Below are 24,152 nucleotides of genomic sequence, written 5' to 3'. Positions count from 1 at the left end.
GCCCGCCTCCTTTTTAAGGTCGCCTTCCGTCCCTCGCTCTGGCCCCCACCTCCTAGCGCCCATTGTATCCTTTATACAATGGGCTTATTTTACTAGTCAGTATATAAAAGACCAAAATGTACTACTAGCCATGAATATTTCTTAAGGCTTCAAACATAATGGTTCAATAGCAAAACTGATTTTTCCTGTTTCAAGCATTGTTTTAAATGATTTTTATTTAACCTTCTTAGCTAGCTGCTACAAGATTTTCTCATTTTACTTATACTATGACCTTTTAATTTGCCAGAATTTATTCTCTCCTTTACATCTGAATTCTGCTTCCACTTGATATGATGCAATCTTCTTTATGAATTGTAATTGTTATGTTTCCATATACCGGGTCTTAATTCAAGGTAAATGCTTTAAAAAAAATGACCGTTCCATTAAGCCACTCTGGACATTCATGAATCTCTACTGATCCCTTTTGATTGGGGTATATTAATATTTTGAGTACAATTTAGTTCCTAAATACATGGAGCTATACTTTACCAATTGCCTTTTAAGTTTAGTTTCATCCCTGTCATTTTGCCTGATTTACCTTGCAGCATGGCAGATGTGGTGTAGTAATTAAAAGGGACATTCTTCACCATGTATTGCTCAGAATCCAGCAGGGATAGCTTCTCTCCTACAATCACAGACTTCCCTGTGCCTGCATTTCCCACCAGCATGACTGGCCTGCACTTTTCCAAGAGATGCTCCATGAAGTAGCGCACCCGGATGGTTTCGCTGGTGTGTACCAAGCATGCCTGAGCAGAGAATAAAAAGAAATAATGACCTCTGTAAAACTCCTAGGCAATTACACATAGGAAAACAAAACAATAGTTGATAGAAGGCACTGAGTGACATTAGGCCAAGCCCTACCTCTCTCTTGGCTAACTATAATGAGGATGCTGAATGCAGCTGATGCTTAAAAGGCACGAATACACTTCCGTGTGTGTGTGTGTATGTTTCAAACTACATGCAATATATGAAGTCACAGACCTTGGTAATACACAAACAGCTAAAGTTCACCAATAGTCTCATGAAAAGACAAGGTGATTTGGTAGCCCAAGCATCAATTCATGGATAGGACTACAAAGCAGCAAATACTTTCCTAAGCAAAGCTAACTTTCCTAAGCAAAGCAAATCCCCTTTCAAAGTGTTCCGGGACAAGAAATGCTTTGAAACACCTCCACTATGCTTCACTGAACTGCACCAGTAGCATTTGTCTTCAGTTAATGGGTTGAGCCATAGCCCAAACTCAGACCAGGGCAGGGCCCTAGGAGTTATGCATGCCCTGTCCTGGCACAAGAAGCTCTCTCTAATCTGGGTCATGTACATATTATCTTTGCCCAGGAATTTGTGGGAAGCAGTAATTCCCAAACATTTTGTTCATGTGACCTCGTTTTGAGACTTTAATAATCCCATTACCCTAGACAGCAATAAAGCCATACAAAGTATATCCAATAACATCGAAATAAACAAATGCTTGTTTTGCTACTATCCCTTGTGAACTGGGAGCGTCCTGACCCAGAAAAAAAAATGAGAGCAAAGTTTTGTCACAGGATGCAAACAATGTGGCTGGCAGTAAATGAGCTAAGCAGAGCACAAAAGTTGGAGGAGTATACTTAATGGGAACAGGATTCTAAAGGCAGCCACCCTGCATTATATACTGGGCTTTCCTAAGATTACCTGCATTACATTAGGTACATGTTTTCAGTAAATATGTGTATTACATATTATTAATCCCTTCAGAAGTAAAGAATTATGCAGTGCTGTTTTCTGCCATAATAATGTTAGGCTACTCTTTATAGATGGCGCCAGATCTTTATAGGTTACTCTTTATAGATTGCACCATTATATGCTTCTACACATCACTAGGGAAAGACAATCATCCCACTCACAGAAACAATAAGTTCAGCTAAGACCCCCAGATGCCAAAGGATGGAATCTAGGGGGGGGGGGGGTTGCCAAGCAAACTTTGCCTTCTATTGCCTAAAATGTTGTTCAGACTTCTAAGTTTCAATCAAAAGGAAATAAACAAACAGACATGACAAGGAGTTATTTAGACCTGTCAATCCTAGAAAAGATGCCTCACTTAATGCAAAGATTAGCATTAAAACCCAAATCTCTGTTTTAATTGGGGTGCTTATTACTTCCACTCCAAAACCCAGATTGTCAGAATGCTCCAAATTCTCTCTCCCTCCATCACACACATACATGACTTCCTTGCAATGAAGCTGATGCTGTCAGAAAGCTGTTTAGAGTGTTCTGTGGCCTCAGTTCCCCCCTTTCTCTGTGGCTGTGGAAGTTAGTAATGTACACTGTGTGAGATGAAGATTCAATGTCCTGCAATTTAAGACTGTTGGACAGAGCCATCCATCAAGTTTTCATGCAGAAGGGGAAGATCCAGCACATTTCTTTATGCGAACAATAACTCCTCGCTTTTCAGTCATCGTAGCCCAGGCAAGAAAAGAGAAGCGGAGTGGCATGTGGCACAAAAATAATGGGGCAACAGAGAAGTGGGGAACAGCAGAAGTGCAGACAACTGGAGCACAGGAAGGCTGCGTGTCCCTGCTAAACAATTACTTGCAAGGCTGCGAGGGAAAGCATTACTCATATAATACATTTGCTGTCTCACTTCAGTGCAAAAATACAAATTAACATAGATAATATGTTCACAAATGTCTACTCGACACCCTTGTTTATTTTATGTACAGATATAAGGCAGCCGCTTACCTGTAATGGCATTTCTGGATCAAATTCAAATCTTGGGATCAGCCTGGACCAAGGCTCAAACTTCTTTGTTTCTGGGTCAATGTAAAAGTCAAAGACAGTTCCTTGGGAAGGAAACTTGATTGTTTTGAACTCCGTCACCCACCATTTACTGAACTCGACTCTGTAGTCTACAAGCTGCCAAGTGAAATGTTGAGGAAATGGGTTAATACGCAGACAACGGTGTAAACTGGCTAAGTGTTTCTCACTGAAGTCACCTGCCTAAACAGCAAGAAATTATTTGCTCAGGATTTTACCACCAACACTCTAAGTTCCCATGTTGACTGTTCCAGAGGAAACCCTTCCATAACATCAGATTCTGTAAGAAAAATATTTTTCTTTCATAAAGATTTTTTGTTTCCATTTTCCCCAGTGTTATCTTAGAACCCTTATGTTTCTAAACAAATAATTATCCATCATGGGAGCAGGCTACGGTTAGATCTATCAGATATAATTATACTTGTAGATTCAATTAGACAAACAAATTGATTGGCTAAAGAAAGCAGGAGGCTCCCATCACACTAGGCAAAGTCTGTCTCCATCAATCCCTGCAGGCTTCCAAGTTGCTGTCATGTATCTTTGACCCTGACATGCACAGCAGGAGGTTGGATGCAACATTTCTGTTAGATACTTCAGCACTGCAAATCAAACTACTTTTCCTCCAGATTATTTCTCACAGTTACCATTATTTATTAAAGCAGCTTTTAAAACCATAATTTGAGTTCACCAATAAATGGCCTGGATGCAAGAAAAGGATACAGTTTTCTATATACCCTTCACAGTGTGTAGAGCTCTTTCAAGAGGGGTACCAACTGACTTCTTTGTGGGATTAATGCACCAACTGGCTATTCAAGGAGTTGTGGAAGTGCCATTGCTTGTCCCGTTCTCATTGGCCAATGCATTATCCTAGAATTTAATGTGTCATCAAATAGCACATTCATAGAGAGTGCGTAGTTAAAATGTATTGCTGGCACTGAAGAGGAAGCAATGATATATTTTAGGCAGGCTCACCAGCATAAAGGGTTAGGCTTCTACCAGGGAAGAACTTTTCTATTAGATGCTGAGTTTGCTGTTCAGCCTTCTCCCCTGCCTGCTCAGACCTGAGGACTAATCCGTACATTTCCAAGTCCCTCGTAGCCATCACAAAGATTTTCCAACAGCACTGGGAGTTTGATGCTGGCAACTCAAGTCCCAGGAATTCAGGGACTGTTAGATCAGGACCACAGTGCATGGAGAGAGGGAGGGACATCATAATGTGTGTTGAGCCTTAAAGGAGAACTACTGCCAGGATATCTAGTGGGATGAGAGCATGAGAGTCACCTGGGAGGCAGCTGTTTCTAACATCTAGTGCAGGGGTAGCTAAACTGTGGCTCTCTAGATGTCCATGGACAACAATTACTATGAGCCCCTGCCAACATGGCTAATTGACAGAGCTCATGATAATTGTAGTCCATGGACATCTGGAGAGCCAAAGTTTGCAACCCCTAATCTAGTGGGTTCCCTTGACTATGATCACCCATTTTCTGTTTTATTCAGTGGAATCAACCCCCGGGCTCCATACCCAGTAGCAACCAAGAGAAAGTAAAATCTATTTGTTGTCTGGAGACGACTTTAATGTAGCAGAAGTCTTACCTTTGGTAAACGCTACTAATTCAAGGTTCTGCTTGACGTCACACCCAATCTGCAACACTCCTGCAACACTCCCGCAAAAAGCGCTTCGTTGTAGCGCTTTCCGGGAAATCCAGAAAAGTGGATTCCCCCTGAGAAAACTGCTACACTTCTGCGCACAAGCTGCAACAAGCCAGCTAAAGACATGTGCGTTCTCAATGTAGCGGTAGAAAGAAAGTCCCTCCCCTGCTCTCGCCGCCGAACTTCTGGCGAAGTGATCGCCATTTTTTTTTCCTTAGACGGGGAAAGCAATGAACGAGTGAGGCTTCTCAGAGGCTTCTCCGGCTAATGTTCCTCCAGAGAAGTGATTAAAAGTTAAACAAAGCTCCCTACTGCAAGTGTCTTTAAAGTTCCCAAGCACAATACAGCCCCTTGTTTGACACTGCCCATAATTTCGGCCACAAATCTCACCCATGGGGGGGGGGATTTTTTTTTTTAACTTGAGGAGCCTTGTAAACAATGAAGCACCAGCTCCTACGCCTGTGGAAAAGGTCTTTCTGATACATTGAAGGAACAAATATGCGTTGCTACGGGTGTTTACGGGTTTTTAAAAATGAGTTCTTAAAGGGAAACACGAACACAACAGTTAATTGGCTGTTAAGGGGCAGGAGGAAGCGTGGAAAAATATTGCCTCCTCTATTGCGATTTCGGCGAGACCAGAAACTTGTGTGTTACGAGAACAGCGCTAGTGAGAGAGCCTTTTCTTGCTAGGAATGGCGATCTGCCGCTTTTGCCTGCAGCACTTTTCAATAGCGTACAGATTTAGCCACATTGCCCTTTGTGCGGAATGGCCCTGGGTCTTGTTTTTTTGTTTAGCTTAACTCTGTGTGTATGTGCACACATGTGTGCTTGTTTGGTAGAGGATACTTATTGCATACATTACTTTATTGATGTTTTTGTGTTTAATCAAAGGTGCTCAGCCTTCTCAAATGGTAAGCCATCTTGAGTACTCTTTGGACGGAGAAGATGGAATAGAAATAGTTCAAGGAAAATAAATTAGGACTGGCAGATCTATCTTTGATTTACACATGCATGTGTATCACTCCTCTCAGGACTTGATTAGTCAGCTCTTGATTAATTGATCACACAGAAAAGCCTGGTGTCTAAGGCGACTTAGGAAATTTCATACTTTAATTACCAATCTATGACATCTCGCTCATGCACACAGGAGTCACCTGATGCAGCAGTCATCAAACCGTCAATATTAATGTGTGGAATAGTCCTCAGGCTGTGTAGGTAACAGTATTTCTCCTATTCCCCACCCCCAACTTCCCAGAAATGCTGCCACAAGAGATCCACTTACACCTGTGGTCTCAACTCATATTGTAGGTCAATGAATGAAACACACTGAACTCAGCACAGCTGCTTACCCAGCCTCCAACTCTCTCTGAATTCTGTATGGATTCTTTCACCAGATTTATTGGCTGTAGACATTTTTCCAATACAGCAAGTCAGATGAGGCCACAAGTTCATTTCTCTGAGGTTATCCAATTTCCACTGGGGAGCAGTGATTTTTTTTATAGAGAGAAAATGACAACTGACCTGCACCAGCTTCAGACTTGCTTTGTAAATGCTCCTGGGATTCTCTTGGCACACCCTGAGTCTATCAAAGAGTTCTGAAAGCTTGTGCCTGCCCAGGAGCTAATAGAACTGTCACATCAGAATCTAGATGCCAGTAATATTTTTGCATTGGTTCCAAAAGTAGTGAATTCAACAGGTATTCTTCAAATGCACCATTGATACAATAACATTAATGTAATGCTTTTTTAAGGTGCTACAAAGCCTTTATTTTTAAATTAACAATGACTAACTAATATGGTTGGAAGTTCATCCATGGGAAATTATTGCTAGTGTAAGTCCCCTCTTTCTTCATCAACTACTTTTTCATCATCAAGATTAGTTTTGGTCTTATTAAAAAGATTATAAATACAAGCTAAATAAGAATTTGAGCAATGTGTGTAAATTCTTGGATTAATTAACTCTCTGAATCATTCTAAAGATAGTACAGTGATTATTTCCTCTCTCCGAATAATAATTGCACTACTTTTAGCATGATTCAGAGAGTTAATGAATCTTAGGAGTTTATATTGCTCAAACTATTATTCGGCTTGTATTTGTTGTTGTTGTTGTTATGTGCGAAGTCGTGTCCGACCCATCGCGACCCCATGGACAATGATCCTCCAGGCCTTCCTGTCCTCTACCATTCCCCGGAGTCCATTTAAGTTTGCACCTACTGCTTCAGTGACTCCATCCAGCCACCTCATTCTCTGTCGTCCCCTTCTTCTTTTGCCCTCGATCGCTCCCAGCATTAGGCTCTTCTCCAGGGAGTCTTTCCTTCTCATGAGGTGGCCAAAGTATTTGAGTTTCATCTTCAGGATCTGGCCTTCTAAGGAGCAGTCAGGGTTGATCTCCTCTAGGACTGACCGGTTTGTTCGCCTTGCAGTCCAAGGGACTCGCAAGAGTCTTCTCCAGCACCAGAGTTCAAAAGCCTCAATTCTTTGACGCTCGGCCTTCCTTATGGTCCAACTTTCGCAGCCATACATTGCAACTGGGAATACCATAGCCTTGACTAAACGCACTTTTGTTGGCAGGGTGATGTCTCTGCTTTTTAGGATGCTGTCTAGATTTGCCATAGCTTTCCTCCCCAGGAGCAAGCGTCTTTTAATTTCTTTGCTGCAGTCCCCATCTGCAGTGATCTTGGAGCCCAGGAAAATAAAATCTGTCACTATCTCCATTTCTTCCCCATCTATTTGCCAGGAATTGAGAGGGCCGGATGCCATGATCTTTGTTTTCTTGATGTTGAGTTTCAAGCCAACTTTTGCACTCTCCTCCTTCACCCGCATCAACAGGCTCTTTAGTTCCTCTTCACTTTCTGCCATTAGAGTGGTATCATCTGCATATCTGAGGCTTGTATTTATAGTCACCTTATCTCACTGACTCTTTTAAACGTAACGTATAATTTCATTAACATCTCACTGAACTGTATATACAATATGTAGATTAATTTGTTTATAATCCTCTTAAATCACTGAGAATTGTAATCTGTAAATCTTAATGCACTGAAAAATGAATATTAAACTTTAAAAAGACACTGAAACCACACTGAAGGTTCACATAGTCTGCCTCACTATCACCCACACATCAGAGGACCAGAAACGAAAAAAAAAAAAAACGGGAGCCCAGAATGAGCAGCAAGACAGTAAGAGAGAAGACAAGGCAGAAGAAGATGGCTTTGCTCTCACACTAGAATAATGGCAAACTGGAGAAAGTCAAGCAACCGACACAGCCAAAGTGATGATAAATTTCTGCTCCTTGTGTAATGGAAGCTTGCTGATTTTAATGCTTCCGCCACTATTTCTGCTTTTTAGAGAGGGACCTTGCTGTCCACCTACCAGCCTGCCTTAGAGGGAAGGCATTCATATTGTTTATTCTGACATTTCAGCAGCAAAAGGTCAGGACTAAGGGCAATTTCTATGGTGAGCAATAAACAGATTTTATATTGGATCATTTTTCACCAGATCTTTGCTTGTTCTTATTCAGACTACAGCATCTCATATCCTTAGCTCTGACATTTACAGAGAAGCCAAGGAAAAAACATGGAGTTCAGTGTCAAAAGCAACATCACAGAAGGAAAGTTTGTCTTATCAGGAGGCCAAAACACTCCTGAAGCAAACATGGGTGCACTCAGTGATTCTACCACACACTATTGGCCCTGAGGGAGCAGAAACACACAAGGGGACCTGGAAAACTCCTAGGAAATCATAAGAGAATATACCTCAGTGTACATCCCTAAAGAACAATGGTTCTCCCAGTAAGCAACAGTCATTTATCAGATGTATGTATAGAAAAGTGTTTGATACAGTAAAAGAACCCAATTTATCAAGTGATGAGGCAACTGAACATAACTTTCTAATAAACTCCATAGCTGCAACACTAATGACAGAAACTTGCTCTGTTAGTCTATTTAATTCAAGACACCTGATCCCTGCCTCTCAGTGAGAATCTATCTCTAATAATAAGTTCAGAGAAAACAGATTTGCTCCAGAAAGATTTAACAAAAGTTCTATCATTCTATTATTTCATACTAGAATATGTAAGACTATCAGATGATGTCACACCTGCAATTAATCAGGCATCCAGACAGTGATTCTGAGATGAAAACAAGTAGTGCTTTAAACTGTGAGTGTGCTTACACAGAGTAATTATTCTGAAGAAAAATAAAACAAGAAACCTGCTATCAACTAAGAGGGAACGCTTCCCTTCTATATCTCTGTCCTCTGAAAAATGCAAATGTCGAGTATAATGCAATACAGTGCTGAATCCCAAATGCAATGTACTGAACAGAAGCGCCAGTACTTCTGTTTCTTGTAACAACCTGCAAAGGGTGTCTACACATGATAGTCACATAAACATACCATGATGATGATGTACAAAATGATGATGATGTACAGGAGTTTCACTTGTACATCTTTGCAGGATTTGGTATCAAGCTCCCTCTGGCGCAGTTCTGATATAATGTAAAGCCATAGTTTGATTCTGATGACTTTGTGAACCAGGACTTAAAGACAATCATTCAAAGTTATTATTTTCCTCAAAATTGAAAAAATGAAAAATAAACAAACAAACTCTGGTTTCACTGTCTTTGCTCCTTCCACTACCTCTCCCACATAACTGATTTTCTGTATCCCTCTTTTTACTGTCCAAAGGCATCTCAAAACAGCTTACAATTGCCGTCCGTTCCTCTCCATACAACAGACACCCTGTGAGGTAGGTGGGGCTGAGAGAGCTCTGAGAGAATAGTGACAACCCCAAGGTCTTTCTTATTTATTTGCTTGCTTGTTTGCTTACTTATCGCCATTCCTAGACCCTGCCAGCTCGTGGTGGTTTACAGAAGATTAAAACCACATAAAATACAATTACAAAGTTACAACCCTCTACAAACTGGTAGCAAAATCCCCTCTAAAAGCCTCCCCTCTCCCCCCCCACACACACACACCTGGCCACAGCCACACAGAGCCCACCCCCACACACACACGATCTCTGGGGCAACTCCTGCCCAGATGACCAACACAAGGCCTATACAGGGAGGGACCTGATCTTCCTAGCCTGGTGGAAGAGTTCCGTCTTGCAGGCCCTGCATAACTTTGATAGTTCTGTCATTCCACCAGGTCGGGGCCAGGACCAAAAAAGTGTGCCTCCCGGGGACCAGGGACAACAAATAGATTTAAACCTGCAGAGCACAAGGCAAACCTGCAGAGCATAAGGAGACAAGCGGAGCGGGGCCTAGGCCACGAATAGCGAATATGGAGAAGTGGGAAATCAAACCCAGTTCTCAAGATTAGAGACTTCCATTCTTAATTGTAGCCTGCATTGTGACACAGATAGCACTGAGGGACAAGCCAGGATGTATAAATTCACACATCACATAAAACAATCCCTATAACTAAAAGCCAAGGGTAAGGAAAGCCTTAAGGGCAAGGAAATTTGCCCAGCTGAACCATCCACAGCTATGATTTGTGTATGAAGTTCCATCAAGTCACGGAAGAGTTATGGTGATCCCAGCAGGGGACTTTCATTGAAAGTGAAAAGCAGAGGTGGTTTGCCATTGCATTCCTCTGTAGTCTTCCTTGGCTGTCTCCCTTCCAAGTACTTAGTTTCCAAAACCTGACAAGATCAGGCTATACCATGCTTCCCTCTATACAGTTATGATTTAGGGTTTGTGGGAGAAACCACAAGTTTAAAGAACAGTCTAAAAACTGATCTTGGGAGTTAAAAATCAAAAAGAGATATGTATTTATTAAAATATTTATACCCCTGCATTTCTGATGGTTCAAGAAAGCTTATAATAATAAGTAACATCAATATCAAAAGAGATATTTTTTAAAATGGGATTTGGGACTGCAACCCAAAATGGCACATGAACACTGGTGAAAATGAACTGAAAGAAGTTAGGAGAATGGTGGTAGGGCAAAGGAAAACTGGGAGGCAGAGGGAGGAACCCAGAACTAGTGTGTGGGAGTGAATCAAAGCTGGCAGCAAATTAAAGAATTTTTTTCCTTTCCCATGAGTCCCACTCCACCTTGTAGTTGATTAGCTGTGGTTAATCAGCTTCAAATTTTGGTTTCAGATCCTGGTTTGATGCTCCCTAAGTAACCATAGGTGGCAGAATGGCCCATGTTCAGATGATCACAATAACCATCGTTACTTTAATTAAACCATAATTTCACATGACTTCTGAACTGAGTTCCCCCATTGGCACTACACATATACACATACAAACCTTTCAGCTAAACATCTATCATCAGTCATTTGGTTTGTAAAGAGACTGTGATTAAGATGTTACCCTCTTCAATTAATCACAATTCTAAATACTGTATACTAATCTTACAATGTGCATAAGGTGAGAATTCCCCTTTGTTTCTTTTTCTGCTTAACAAATAAGCTCTACAAAGCTCAAAAGCTTATGCACTCTCTATGACCAAAACTGATTTACTAATAAGTATGGCTTTATCCAAGGGCAGCCTGTGAAGGAAAAATGGCCCTGGGGGGACACACCCTCTAGGCCCCACCCCCAAGGGAGGAAAGGAAGAAGTAATCTTCCTACCCAGTCCCTGGGTAGAAAGCAGCCCTCTGCAGCCAAAGGGAACAGCATCCTGCCCTCCTCCAAATGAAATATCCTGATAGACATAATAGCCAGTCCAGTCCTCACATTATCCACCTATATTGTAAGGCAAGAAGGCCAGAGAAACTCACACAACTTATTGGACTTTAAACACACTGTGATTTCCAAGAAAATAATTGGGCCTCATTAAAGATAGTTCAATGTTAAAATGTTGGTGTCAGGCAAGGCATCTTGAAAGATTCCCTTTTTCTTTAAGAATTACTGACTGCTGTGTGAAGTGCCCAGCTGTCTGCAATTAACACTTGGGTCTAGAGTGACTTTATTATCGCTCTAAAGCCAATTTGCATCCTGGAAGATTGTTCTTGGGTGAAACCTGTGAATTTGGATTAGAAGGGGGGAATGAGTGAAAAGGTGAAGTCATACTCTGGAAATTTCCCTCAGGAAAAGGCCCCTGACTGGTTCTGAATTATCGCCTGATCATGTAGGCCCAAAGGGTTAAAAGCGTGGGGTTAGGCTAGAGAGAATTAGATGCTACCTTGGAATTCACACACTCAATGCTAAGAATTGAGCAGGAGACAATGACAGCAGAGAAGCTGATTTGTATCTAGGAGGCTGAAGATTGTACTTCCTGACTCAAGAGTAAGTAGTTACCAGGCTGTAAGGCCTGGGTGTCGGGACCCCTTTGGGGGTCTAACGACCCTTTCACAGGGGTTGTGGCAGGGCAAGCAGCTTGGCCGGGGGGGCATTGTCTACACAACAGCCTTGCTGGGTAGATCAAGATAGAGAGTTCGTCTGTTGGAGCAGTGGAAAAGAGTGAGATCGGCATGGTGGGACAAGAGACAGAACTGAACTGAGAAACCCTGGGGGGGGGGGATTTATATACAATTGTGAACAATGGATCTTCACACTATCGGTCAGTTTCAGTTTAGTTTCTGTGAAAGAACATTTGCATAATTGTACGGTTGGGGTCACCACAACCTGAGGAACTGTATTAAAAGTTCGCAGCATTAGGAAAGTTGAAAACCACTGCTGTAAGGCAACTTTTGTTATTTTTCTGTTGCTTACCTTATGAGTTTGTACTGTATTGAATAAGGTTACATTTTACCTCTTTTTCTATTCCACATAATAGCATTTTTATAACTCAATTAAAGTGTGGTCTATTTGCACACTCTTCCCTGGGAACCTAGAGGCCAGTGCCTTAAAAGTTAGTCTATTATTGAATAAAGCAAGCCCAGATGACTCCATAACCCAGTTGATTCCATGATCTTTGATTAATATTAACCATCACATTTTCAAGGAGATAATGTAGCACTGGGATAGGTATATTGTTAAATATTAGGTCTATCATGCCACAATCAAATAAAGTTAGGATCAAAACACTCAGCCTTCATATTCAGATGTTGTACATCTATGATTATGGCACAATGGAGACAAAGGCCAGAGTAAACTATCTCCATCAAAACCAGTTTGCATGCTTTCCAGACTCTTGCATGTATATCAGATGATATTAAATTCTACGGCCAGTTCAAAGGAGACTAAGTTACAGACCTCCCACACACATACATGGACTCCCCCTCCCTGCTGCCTAGTGCATCAGTGGGAAAAACTGGGGCAAACAAATAAATGATAGAATGTTAGAGTGTCCTGGTAACATGTGATCATCTCCATATGATGCCACCCCACAGGAGCTTCCAAGAGCTGGCAACCGTAACCAGTCCATACATTATACAGTCCATTTGCTGGACATTTTTACTGTCAATAGATGGATATCTGAACATTTCCAGACCTATGTCGACCCAAGTTGAATCAGAACTACAGTAACTGGGAAGGGAGTGCTTAATTCCCCCCCCCCAATAATTTTCCTGATCCACTGGGGAATTTAGATGCAGGCCCAGACAGCCCATTAGACAGACCTAGGTAACTGACCAAAGGGGCAAGAGTCACCAGAGGTGGCCGTGGCCACACCAGATACCACCCCTAGTCCCAACAGAGTAGAGTGACGAGGATGATCTGGGGCCAAGGGACCAAGCCCTATGAAGATAGGTTGAGGGACTTGGGAATGTTCAGTCCGGAGGAAAGGAGGTTGAGAGGGAACATGATAGAACTCTTCAAGTATTTGAAAGGTTGTCACTTGGAGGAGGGCAGGATGCTGTTTCTGTTGGCTGCAGAGGAGAGGACACGCAGTAATGGGTTTAAACTTCAAGTACAACGATATAGGCTAGATATCAGGAAAAAAAATTTCACAGTCAGAGTAGTTCAGCAGTGGAATAGGCTGCCTAAGGAGGTGGTGAGCTCCCCCTCACTGGCAGTCTTCAAGCAAAGGTTGGATACACACTTTTCTTGGATGCTTTGGGCTGATTCTGCGTTGAGCAGGGGGTTGGACTAGATGGCCTGTATGGCCCCTTCCAACTCTATGATTCTATGGTTCTATGATTCTAACACTGGCACTTTCCCAACCTGGCTATCACAAAAGATAGAAGTAGGAAGGAAGTAAGAGCAGGTGGCTACCAGCTCTGTTAACGCTCAGTTTACAAGGTAGCAACTTCTTATTGGACCAGAACCCAGCGCACTTGGTTCAACTGCAGTAGCCAATCTAAATGGGGCCCTCATGGACCATAGTACGGAGTTACCAGCATGGTAACCAGGTGTGCCTCTTACCTAGGTGCACATTGTGACCATATGGACTATGTAGCCGATGACTTTGCTCTTAGTTTGAGACAGGCGTCACCTTTTTCTTTACACTACCACAAGACACAGTGACAGTCAAGACTTAAAAGTCTTGAACAAATTCACAGAAAGAAGATGCAGAAACAGCTTTAACAAAATGATGAAAAGAATAACTAAAGAACCTTCCACATGAACTGGAAGGAAAATAATCTTTTTGACTTCTCAAAGGCAGTGTGAGGTACAAAGTCTTTTATGGTGGGCATGACTAAGTCAAATGGTTACTTCATTTACTGAAACTTTTACTGAAAACTATACCTGACAAAAGAGCCTCTTGTGGCACAGAGTGGTAAGGCAGCCGTCTGAAAGCTTTGCCCATGAGGTTGGGAGTTCAGTCCCAGCAGCCGGCTCAAGGTTGACTCAGCCTTCCATCCTTCCGAGGTCGGTAAAATGAGTACCCAGCTTGCTGGGGGGTAAAACGGTGATGACTGGGGAAGGCACTGGCAAACCACCCCGTATTGAGTCTGCCATGAAAACGCTGGAGGGCGTCACCCCAAGGGTCAGACATGACCTGGTGCTTGCACAGGGGATACCTTTACCTTTACCTTATACCTAACAAAACTGTGGATGAGTACAAAAATCAGAAAAAGTGAAATAAGTCAGTATGATAAATTTCATGTGTTTTAATTAAAATGTTAAATTATGAAGAACAGGAAAAAATAAACAGAGCCAAGACACAGTAGGGTGGATTCTATCCCTAATCCTTCCACGCCTTTGTGAAAGATTTTTATTTATTAACATGCTTCCTCCTACTTTTCCTTTTGACTCAAGTGTGAAATCTTTACCCAGTGTAAGGAGTCTTCCTCCAATTTATATCTATTTGACAGTAGTTCAAATAGTAGGGGAAGACTACTTGAAGGATGGTTGAATCTACACCAGTCAATCTCCAAAAAGTAAACTGCAAATGCAAAGGATTCTCAAAATCTTCTAAACACACACACATACACACAACAGGACACATGGACATTAATAAAAATAACAAACTGAGTGTTCTTTGCATGTCTGCAATTAGTTTTGCTTAGGGGAATCATAGAATCATAGAGTTGGAAGGGGCCATACAGGCCATCTAGTCAAACCCCCCGCTCAACGCAGGATCAGCCCAAAGCATCCTAAAGCATCCAAGAAAAGTGTGTATCCAGCCTTTGCTTGAAGACTGCCAGTGAGGGGGAGCTCACCACCTCCTTAGGCAGCCTATTCCACTGCTGAACTACTCGGACTGTGAAAAACTTTTTCCTGATATCTAGCCTATATCGTTGTAGTTTAAACCTGTTACTGCATGTCCTTTCCTCTGCAGCCAATGGGAACAGCATCCTGCCCTCCTCCAAGTGACAACCTTTCAAATACTTAAAGAGGGCTATCATGTCCCCTTCTCAACCTCCTTTTCTCCAGGCTGAACATTCCCAAGTCCCTCAACCTATCTTCATAGGGCTTGGTCCCTTGGCCCCAGATCATCCTCATCACTCTCCTCTGTACCCTTTCAATTTTATCTGCGTCCTTCTTGAAGTGAGGCCTCCAGAACTGCACACAATACTCCAGGTGTGGCCTGACCAGTGCCGTATGCAATGGGACTATGATATCTTGTGATTTTGATGTGATGCCCCTGTTGATACAGCCCAAAATGGCATTTGCCTTTTTTACCGCTGCATCACACTGCCCACTCATGTTTAGTTTACAATCCACAAGTACCCCAAGGTCTCGTTCACACACAGTGTTACCTAGAAGCGTCTCCCCCATCCAGTAGGTATGTTTTTCATTTTTCTGACCCAGATGCAGAACTTTATACTTATCTTTATTAAATTGCATCTTGTTCTCATTTGCCCATTTTTCCATTGTGTTCTGATCTTATTGAACTCTGTCTCTATCTTCTGGAGTATTTGCCAGTCCTCCCAATGTGGTGTCATCTGCAAACTTGATGAGTATTCCCTCCACCCCCTCATCTAGATCATTAATAAATATGTTAAAAAGTACCGGGCCGAGCACCGAGCCCTGAGGTACCCCGCTACTCACCCCTCCAGTCTGATGAAACACCATTGAAAACAACTCTTTGAGTGCGGTTCTCTAACCAATTCCCTACCCACCTATCTGAAAATCCAGATTGCAGTCCTTCAATTTATTCATCAGAACATCATCACTAACAAAAAAGTTAACCAACAGAAGCAAAGAGGACATGCCACCTCGTTTCATCTAACAGGGCAACCTGAGTCTTAGGAATTAGCTGTGAAAAACATAAAATCCTGAAACCCTTCTCTTTACAACATATTCCTCTCACAAGCAAACCATGTAGCAACAGAAACACTGATCATTACCAAGGCCTGTCATCACAAACAAAGGAAATGAATGAGGAAAGAGCCTCCAGGCCTGCATTAATTATATGAAATGCTATATTAATGACAAAACAACAGAGGTGAAAAACAGGATTAAATAAGTAATTGAATAATAAAACTAATTAAGATGCAGAATTAAAAATGGAAAAGGAAGCCTCCTTGTCCTCCCTCCTGCTATGGCACCAATCAAAAGTTATAAGAAATAAAACTCGGTTCCCCTGTGTTCATAAAGACCTGTTTTGAAGACAAGAATATCAGTGAAGGAAAGAGAGTTTTGGAGGCCATAGATTTATATAAATGGAAAGCCAACAACCCTTCTTCTCCTCCTTCATTCTTGAAACAGCTCTCTCGAGCTGCTACTTCAAATATGATAGCGACTGTGGCTCAAAAGCAGACAACACATTAAAAATCTAGTTAAGCACCTCCAATTTTTCCCCAGATTGTTTTTTAGAGATATTTGAGATTTTAGCTAAGGTTGACATTTTGGAAGTATTCAAGACTTTCACCCAATCAACTTCCATATATATATATATATATATATATCAATAAGCCAAGAGAGTTTGGTAACTATTCTATAGCTGGAGAGATGAGAAAAAAAGGAACACCTATGATGTGTAATGCAGTTCGTACGCAGTGGTTGACTAATCCAGTATCAACTGAGAAGCCCTAAAGCAGCTCTACAACCTGAGCCAGCACCTGCCAAGTTGTATAGTGGCAGCACTGATACCTGCTATGTCCTGTGTCTCTGCTAAGAGAAGAGATTGTGCCTGGGTAGTAAAACTCATGCCATCTGGTTACTGAAATTTACTGGAATCTATCCATTCACTTTGAGAATGGCTCTGGTTTCCTGGCTCCTGGTTGTTGGTTGCAGACAGAAGTTGGTAGCTTTTCAGATCTCACATAAACTATGTATTTACAAGTGAGACAGATTTTTTTCACACTAGATTCATTGCAATGATAGCTAATGAAAACCCCTGGATTTCTCTAATCGTAAAGTGGTAATCAGCACACAAGACCTCAAAAGCATGGCACTTGCCTACCCCGCTCTTGTCATTTGAGAAAGACAGAGGATATGTGCCAAACAAACTCATCATAATTTTTCAGGGCCTTCCTTTTATAGAAACTATGAAAATCACACAAGGAAATCTTGCTGTTCCCACTAGTAAGTTTAGAAGCAGATTACAATGCAGTTATTTCTTAGGGACACATATTAGGACTCCAGATCTAGAGCAGACTAAAAAAAATTTGGGAGGGTATTTGAAAGTTCCTGCTGCAACAACAACAAAAATTCTGAGGAAACCTCAGAGAACTAAGAGAGTTTCAATAAGACTAGCCTCCAAATGACTTCAGGACTCTTCTTTCACAAAGGGATTTCTCCCACAGGGTGGATTCTTCCTGGCCCCAATTCACCCCATCCAATTAGGGGCCAAATCTCACTTCTTTATTCCTACCACATGGCACAGATCAGTTGTAAAATATGTCCCTGTTATAGCATGGGACCATTTTGAGTGCTTGTATTGGGGGAAGGTCTGCTCAGGAGTTCTTCAGGGGGGGGCACAGGTTTCTCATCACAGTTGGTACGTTAAAAACAGGACTAAATTAATTAGCATTGCTGCCAGCAGATATCTTCTTACTTGGTCTTGGAACAAAGCACCACCAAAGGCCCAGACAGCAGCAAAAACAAAATAAAGTTCATAGAGTTCTCTGGGGCAGTCGGGAGGGGTATTTTCCTTGGTCAGGAGGCATTCAAGTAGGTAACACAACATCTGAACCATGCTCTGCTCGGGAACTGGAATAATCTTCTTAAATCTATAATGGGAGAATTGAAAATGTATGAAGTTTAATTGGATTTAGCATGACTACTGTTTAACAATATGAGAAGATAGGCATATAAATCCTCTTTCTGAACATTTAACTTTTTTTTTAACTTTCATTGTGTATATCTTTCTTATCCACTACTGCAGAGACGAATAAAATACCACCAGCACACTGCCAAGTAATAACTGTAATCATAAGTTTGAGCCTTTTTAAAACTTTGATCCTCTTGAAAGAAGTGAAATAGAAGCCTTGCTAAGGGCACTGATTTGCCACAAACGCAATGAGTTCAGAAGTGGTCAAATAACAGAGTAATAAAATAAGCCCTTTCATCTCATATTTTACATGGGCTTTGGCTACATTTACAGACATGTGAAGCCGGAAAAGCCCAGCGGTTTGCTACAAAATAATTATAGTTATTGCAAAGGCTGGCTTTGCAAAGCATACTCGTCTTGGAATCATCTACTGCTCATACTGAAAGCTCCACATAAAGAATACACAAGGTATCAGGATGTCCTTTCCCCTTTGCTAGATACTGTCTGACACTTGTTGCAAAGCTGCAAAAAACTTCTTCCTTTCCAAATTTAGCTCACTTACAACCCCATACTCTGTCATGAACCTGCGGGCCAAAACACATTTAAAAAAATAATAATCATGATTTAGAAAAGCCAGTCAAGGATCATTCAACTTTGCAAGAATGCTGGACTTCCGGAATTCTTCTACTATTTGCTAACTGCTGCCATGAGCATCTATTCTCTTGCCCACTGGGTGTGTAGTAGACACAAGAAAAGTACCTGAAAACCTGCATGTGTTGGCCTCATTCTATGGCCTGTTATTATACATATGTTCCTCCCGTGAAGGAGGAAACTTTTGGCATGAAACCACAAAGGTTATTTTTTAAACATTGTTTTGTTAGACTGTGCCAAACAGACTCCTGTGCAGGGTGATATGTACAAATAATCAGCTGGCCACAGATGACACAATAGCTCCACAACTTTATTACAGAAACAGCCCCTGCATTCTGTATAGGAAACTTGTGTTGTAAGGCTTCTTCTGTCATTGTGTCAGTATAACACATGTAAACATCTAACAGCACTAGAAAAGCCTAGTGACAAAACACAGCTTACTTGTTACACATATAGCTTAAACATTTTCCAAAGACCTCAGAGCAGTTTAGATACCTATAATGAAAGGTCCCTTGAAGGCAGACAATCTTAACTCACTCTGTGAGATAGGAAGAGGGGAAAGTTCTCCAGTTCCACTGGACAATTCTGAACATCTTTTAACTCAGATAAGCAGCCACATAGGGAAGTTGGAGAACACAACATAGGAGGAGGAAATGCTTGCAAACAACTGGGGTTTAACACAAATTATCAAAGACCTATGTGGAATACATCCAGACTAAACAAATAATGTCAGTTTTTGATTGTGCACATTTCCTCTGAGCTGTATCTCACAATACCTGGTTCTAAGAGTGTCCAGACAAACCGGCAAATACTTGTCAAACAAAATGGTCAAGTTAGCTCTCTCGGACTGGATTTCTCGCTTGTCAATCCAACTGCTTGCAGGAGGATTCCAGCCCAGATCAGCTGGGTTGATGTAAAGGATCCCTGGCAATTAAGAATATCAGAGTTAGCTACAAAGAGACAGCCCTCCAATGGATGATCTCCTTCCTCCGGGATCGTGGATAGAGGGTTGTAATAGGAGAGAAAACGTCAGACCGCCGGCAACTTACTTGTGGAGTCCCACAAGGAGCGGTCCTCTCTCCTATCCTATTCAACATCTTCATGCGCCCTCTCGCACAGCTGGTACGGAAGTTTGGGCTGGGTTGCCATCAATATGCAGATAACACCCAGCTCTTCCTCCTGATGGATGGCCGCCCTGACTCCCCCCAGAAGCATTAGCCAGCTGCCTGGAAGCAGTGAAGAGATGGCTGAAGCAGAGTTGCATGAAGCTCAATCCTTCAAAGACGGAGGTCCTGTGGCTGGGTAGGACGGGCCCCTGTGAGGAAGCACACCTCCCTGTCCTGGATGGTGTACAGCTCTCTATGGCTGACTCCGCCAGGAACCTAGGTGTGATTCTGGGTGCTTCTCTTACAATGGAAGCCCAGATCACAAAGGTAGCGCAGCTGGCATTTTACCATCTCCACCAAGCCAAACTACTAGCGCCCTACCTGGCCCCAGAATACCTAGCCACAGTGATCCATGCGACGGTCACCTCTAGACTGGACTTCAGTAACTCGCTCTATGCAGGCCTGCCCTTAGCCTTGACCCGGAAACTACCGCTGATCCAAAACGCAGCGGCCAGGATCCTCACAGCAACACCGTGGAGGTCCCACATCCGGCCCATTCTCCACCAACTGCAATGGCTGCCAGTTGAATTCCGGATCAGACTATAGGTTCTGGATCAGACTAAACCTTCAAGGCATTCGCGGTCAGGGCCCAGTGAACCTAAGGGACCGCCTCCCTGCCTATGCCCCCAAAAGAGCTCTGCGCTCCACCGCCACCAACCGGCTAATGGTCCCTGGTCCTAATGAAGTTCGCCTGGCCTCAACCAGGGCCAGAGCATTTTCTGTCCTGACCCCCACCTGGTGGAATGAGCTCCCAGAGGAGATCAGGGCCCTGACGGAGCTTAAACAGTTCTGCAGGGCCTGCAAAAAGGAGCTCTTCCACCAGGCACTTCGTTGAGACCAGACATAACCAACAGCGAATTAAGGGCCCCTGCTCCCCCCACCCCAGAATTCCACCGGAGCGTTCTGGACCTGTTGTGCCATTGCACTGTTGCATTGTTGTGCTTTATATTGTATTGTTGTGCTGTTACAACCACTGTTGTTAATATTATTGTATGATTATTAGTGCAGATTGTTTCATGTATGGTTCATAAGTTCAATGTAAACTGACCTGAGCCTCCGGGGAGGGCGGTATATAAATATAATAAATATAATAAATAAAATTAATTAATTAATTAATTAAGTTGTTCCTTTCTCCATAGCTGAATTATGGGTGGGGAATTAGTTCATGTGTCTTTCCCTTTCAGGCACGTTTCATTTAAAACAGCACCTGGGCCTTTCCCTTTCATGCATGATTTCTCTTGGCCCTAAAGCATTTTTTATTATCCAGTTAAAAAAAAAAAAACAAGCAAAATTGTCATCTGCCATTCTCCTGGCAAAGTATCAATGTTGTCAATTCTGGGTTGGGAAATTCATCTGTATTTGAGGATACAGCCTAAGTAAGGTGGGATTTGAGGAGGGAAAGGACTTCCGAAAGATATAATGCTCATAAAGTCCACCCTCCAAAGCTTCCACTTCCTCTAGGGACAGTGACAATTCCAGGAGACCTCCAGGCTGGAGACTGGCAACCCTAATTGGAGTCCACTAGGACACGGTCAAGCTAAACCAACCTTATGGGGAATAGAAGCAGATCAGCAAAGTAAGAAGAGGCACAGTCACTGTCAGGAAAGGGGTGAAGACCAGCACAACAAACAGCTCTTAGAGGGACTTCTTTACTCAGACAATAAGTATGGAATTTACTGGATGCAGTGAAGACCACTAACTTAGCTATCTTTGAATGTAGATAAATCCATGGAAGATTGTTCTGTCTGTTGGCCATGATCACTAAATAGAACGTCATTCATCAGGGGCAGCATCTCTTTAGATACCAGTTGCTCGGGGGCAACAGAAGGAGGCTTTGTCCTCTATGCCCCGCCTGTAGACCCTCCACAAGAGAGAACGCCTGCCCCTCCAAACATGCATGCGAATTTTCCCACCGGTCGGGTCACCTGGCTACAGGGCCGAGCACACACCCTCTTCAGTTCTTGTCGCCACTGAGTTGAAATTTCAGTAACATTCTAAAAGGCTCAGCAAGGCAGGCAGGAGGGAATGTGTGTCTGCACACAAGGCATCAATGAACAACAGTTACAGGTAAGCAACTTTGTTTTCATCATCCGTCTTGTTGTGCATCCCCACATCTTGTTGTGCATCCCCACATTGGGACCTTAGTGAGCTGAAATACCTTAGAAAAACAGTGAGTCCTCAAAAAAACAAGGAGCGCCAAACAGCCATCCCCAAACGTGCATCAGCTCTGGCCTTCAAATTCACAGCATAATGCTTTCTCTTGACCAGGTCCCAGCAGGATGTCTCTCAGGAAAGTGGCTGAAGATGCCTGCGCCCTCAAGGAGTGAGCCCTCAGTCCTAAAGGGCAGAACAATGATGAAGCCCTATAAGCATTCCACATGGTTATCAACATCCATCTGGATATGGATTGGGATGAGGCCCATTGTCCCTTGCAGGGACCCCAGTAAGAGATGAAAAAGGAGAAAGATTTTCTCAAAGACCTAGTTCTGTTTGGATAATAAAGAATGGTTCTTCTTATATCAAAGGTGTGTAAGTGCTCTTTCTCCCTGGGATTGGGGGTTCAGGAAAAAAGAAGAGAGGAAATTTAGAGACCATCTTGGGTAGGAACTCCAAATCAGAATAGAGTACTATAGTTGAGATGGAAAGACCTTCAGAAACATAGGGTCCACCCAAAAGGAGGCTAGTTCCCCCACTCTCCTTGCTGAAAGCTCACCAGAAAGACTGTCTTCATGGACAAGAGAGCCAAAGAAATGGACACTAAGGCTTCAATGGGAGATTTGATTAAGGCCTGAAAGACTATCTCCAGGGAACATTGGGCGACTGGGGGAGAGGGTGAGGAGGAGGAAATATATTAGTTGAATCCTTCAAAAATGTTTTGAAAGCTTATGTGCAAAGACTGATACTCCTTGCACCTCCACACGGTGGCTGCTATTGCAGCTAAATGAGTCCTAACAAAACTGATGGATAGGCCTGAACTAGCCAACTCCCAAAGGTATTATAACACATGAGGTAAGGGGGAGGTAAAGGGGCATAAGGCATGCTCTGCACACCACTACCCAAAATGATCCCATTTAAAATGATAGCTACATCTACTTGATGGTTTGCGAGACTGGAGAAGGACCTCTCTTATGTCCCGGGAGATGGCACCATTGAATGAATCCTCCATGCCGTAAGGTGGAGGCATCCAAGTTCTGGGTACCTCATAGATCTGACTGTAAGAAGAGTTGGATCCTGTGGGATTTGGATGAAGTTCACTAAAGACAACAGTCTCAAAAACCAAGGTTTACATAGCGAATAATGGGTATTTAAGATCACATCTGTCCCATCTGCCACTACCTTTGCTAAAACCGGATTAGTGGGAATGGAGGGAACACAAAGAAAAGGGTACCCCATCCAGGTTAACTGGAATGTGTCTCATCAGGAGCTTGGATCCATCTCACCTGGGAAGCAGAATTCTGGGGCCCTCGTAAACCCGTCTGGTGTATAGATATACTTGAGGGGAGAGAAGGTCATATAAGAACAGGTTGCTCAGTGACTATTCATAAGTCTGAGTAAAGATATAGTTCAGTTTGTCATAGAACCAGCTATATGAATTGCCTTTAAATCTGCTGGGAGCTGAAGCAACACCTGTCAAACACTCAATGCTGCATGACACAGCCTGAGGGAGGTGGTGCCCCTCCTGTTTGTTACTATAAAACATGGCTGAGGTGTTGTTGGTCTGAAGAAGGATGTTCCGATTCCGTAGAAGATCTGCAAATGCAGTTAAGGCTAAACAAAGTGCATAAATTTCCAGGAGGTTGCTATGCATGGTTGCTTCTGCAGGAGACGGTAATCCCTGGGCAGAGGCATCCCCGCAATGCACCCCCCAAATCTCAAGGGAAGCATCAGTAGTATGGACTATATCTGGGCTCCATGAACTGAAGGGAACCCCTTTCATTAGATTATCCTGGACTAACCACCAGTCTAAGAAACCACCAGTCTAAGGAACCGATAACCACTCATGGAATGTAAAAATGGTGATGGAGTCCATGAGTGAATGGATTAAACCTCTTCACAAACCAGGGCTGTAGGTCTCTCATGTGCCATCTAGCATGGGAAATAACAGCCACAGTCAAAATCCCAGTACACGTATAGTTTGTACAGGTTGCCATCAGTTCCACCCTATGTAACAGACCAAGAGCTTCAAAGGGCATAGCCTATTAGATGGTAGAAATGCTCTGCCGAACTGAGAGCTGAGCAGGGCTCCAATGAACTCCACCCTCTTGGTTGGGACCAGATATGATTTCTCCCAGTTAGCAGCCAATCCCAGGCAATCACAGGTAAAGAGGGAAAAATGGATATGGCCTGTCAACTC

The 24,152-nt window shown here is 42.7% G+C and overlaps 1 protein-coding gene across 2 annotated transcripts in view; it reads right to left on the bottom strand.

The window, feature by feature from the left end:
- The window catches only part of DNAH9 (dynein axonemal heavy chain 9), a 303,268-nt gene that overhangs the window by 202,160 nt on the left and 76,956 nt on the right, over nucleotides 1-24,152 (bottom strand). For both annotated transcript variants that reach the window (XM_077327460.1, XM_077327461.1), the window contains exons 35-38: nucleotides 19,409-19,556; nucleotides 17,766-17,940; nucleotides 2,758-2,931; nucleotides 578-785 (exon numbers count right to left, since the gene is read on the bottom strand). In XM_077327460.1, coding sequence (XP_077183575.1) covers nucleotides 578-785; nucleotides 2,758-2,931; nucleotides 17,766-17,940; nucleotides 19,409-19,556 — 705 coding nt within the window. The remainder of the gene's footprint in view (nucleotides 1-577; nucleotides 786-2,757; nucleotides 2,932-17,765; nucleotides 17,941-19,408; nucleotides 19,557-24,152) is intronic.

This window comes from Paroedura picta, chromosome 3, assembly GCF_049243985.1.
Source record: "Paroedura picta isolate Pp20150507F chromosome 3, Ppicta_v3.0, whole genome shotgun sequence".
NCBI classification, from domain to species: Eukaryota; Metazoa; Chordata; class Lepidosauria; order Squamata; family Gekkonidae; genus Paroedura; species Paroedura picta.
The sequence above is the reverse complement of the archived record's forward strand: the minus strand, read 5'-3'. Positions and strand labels throughout refer to the sequence as shown.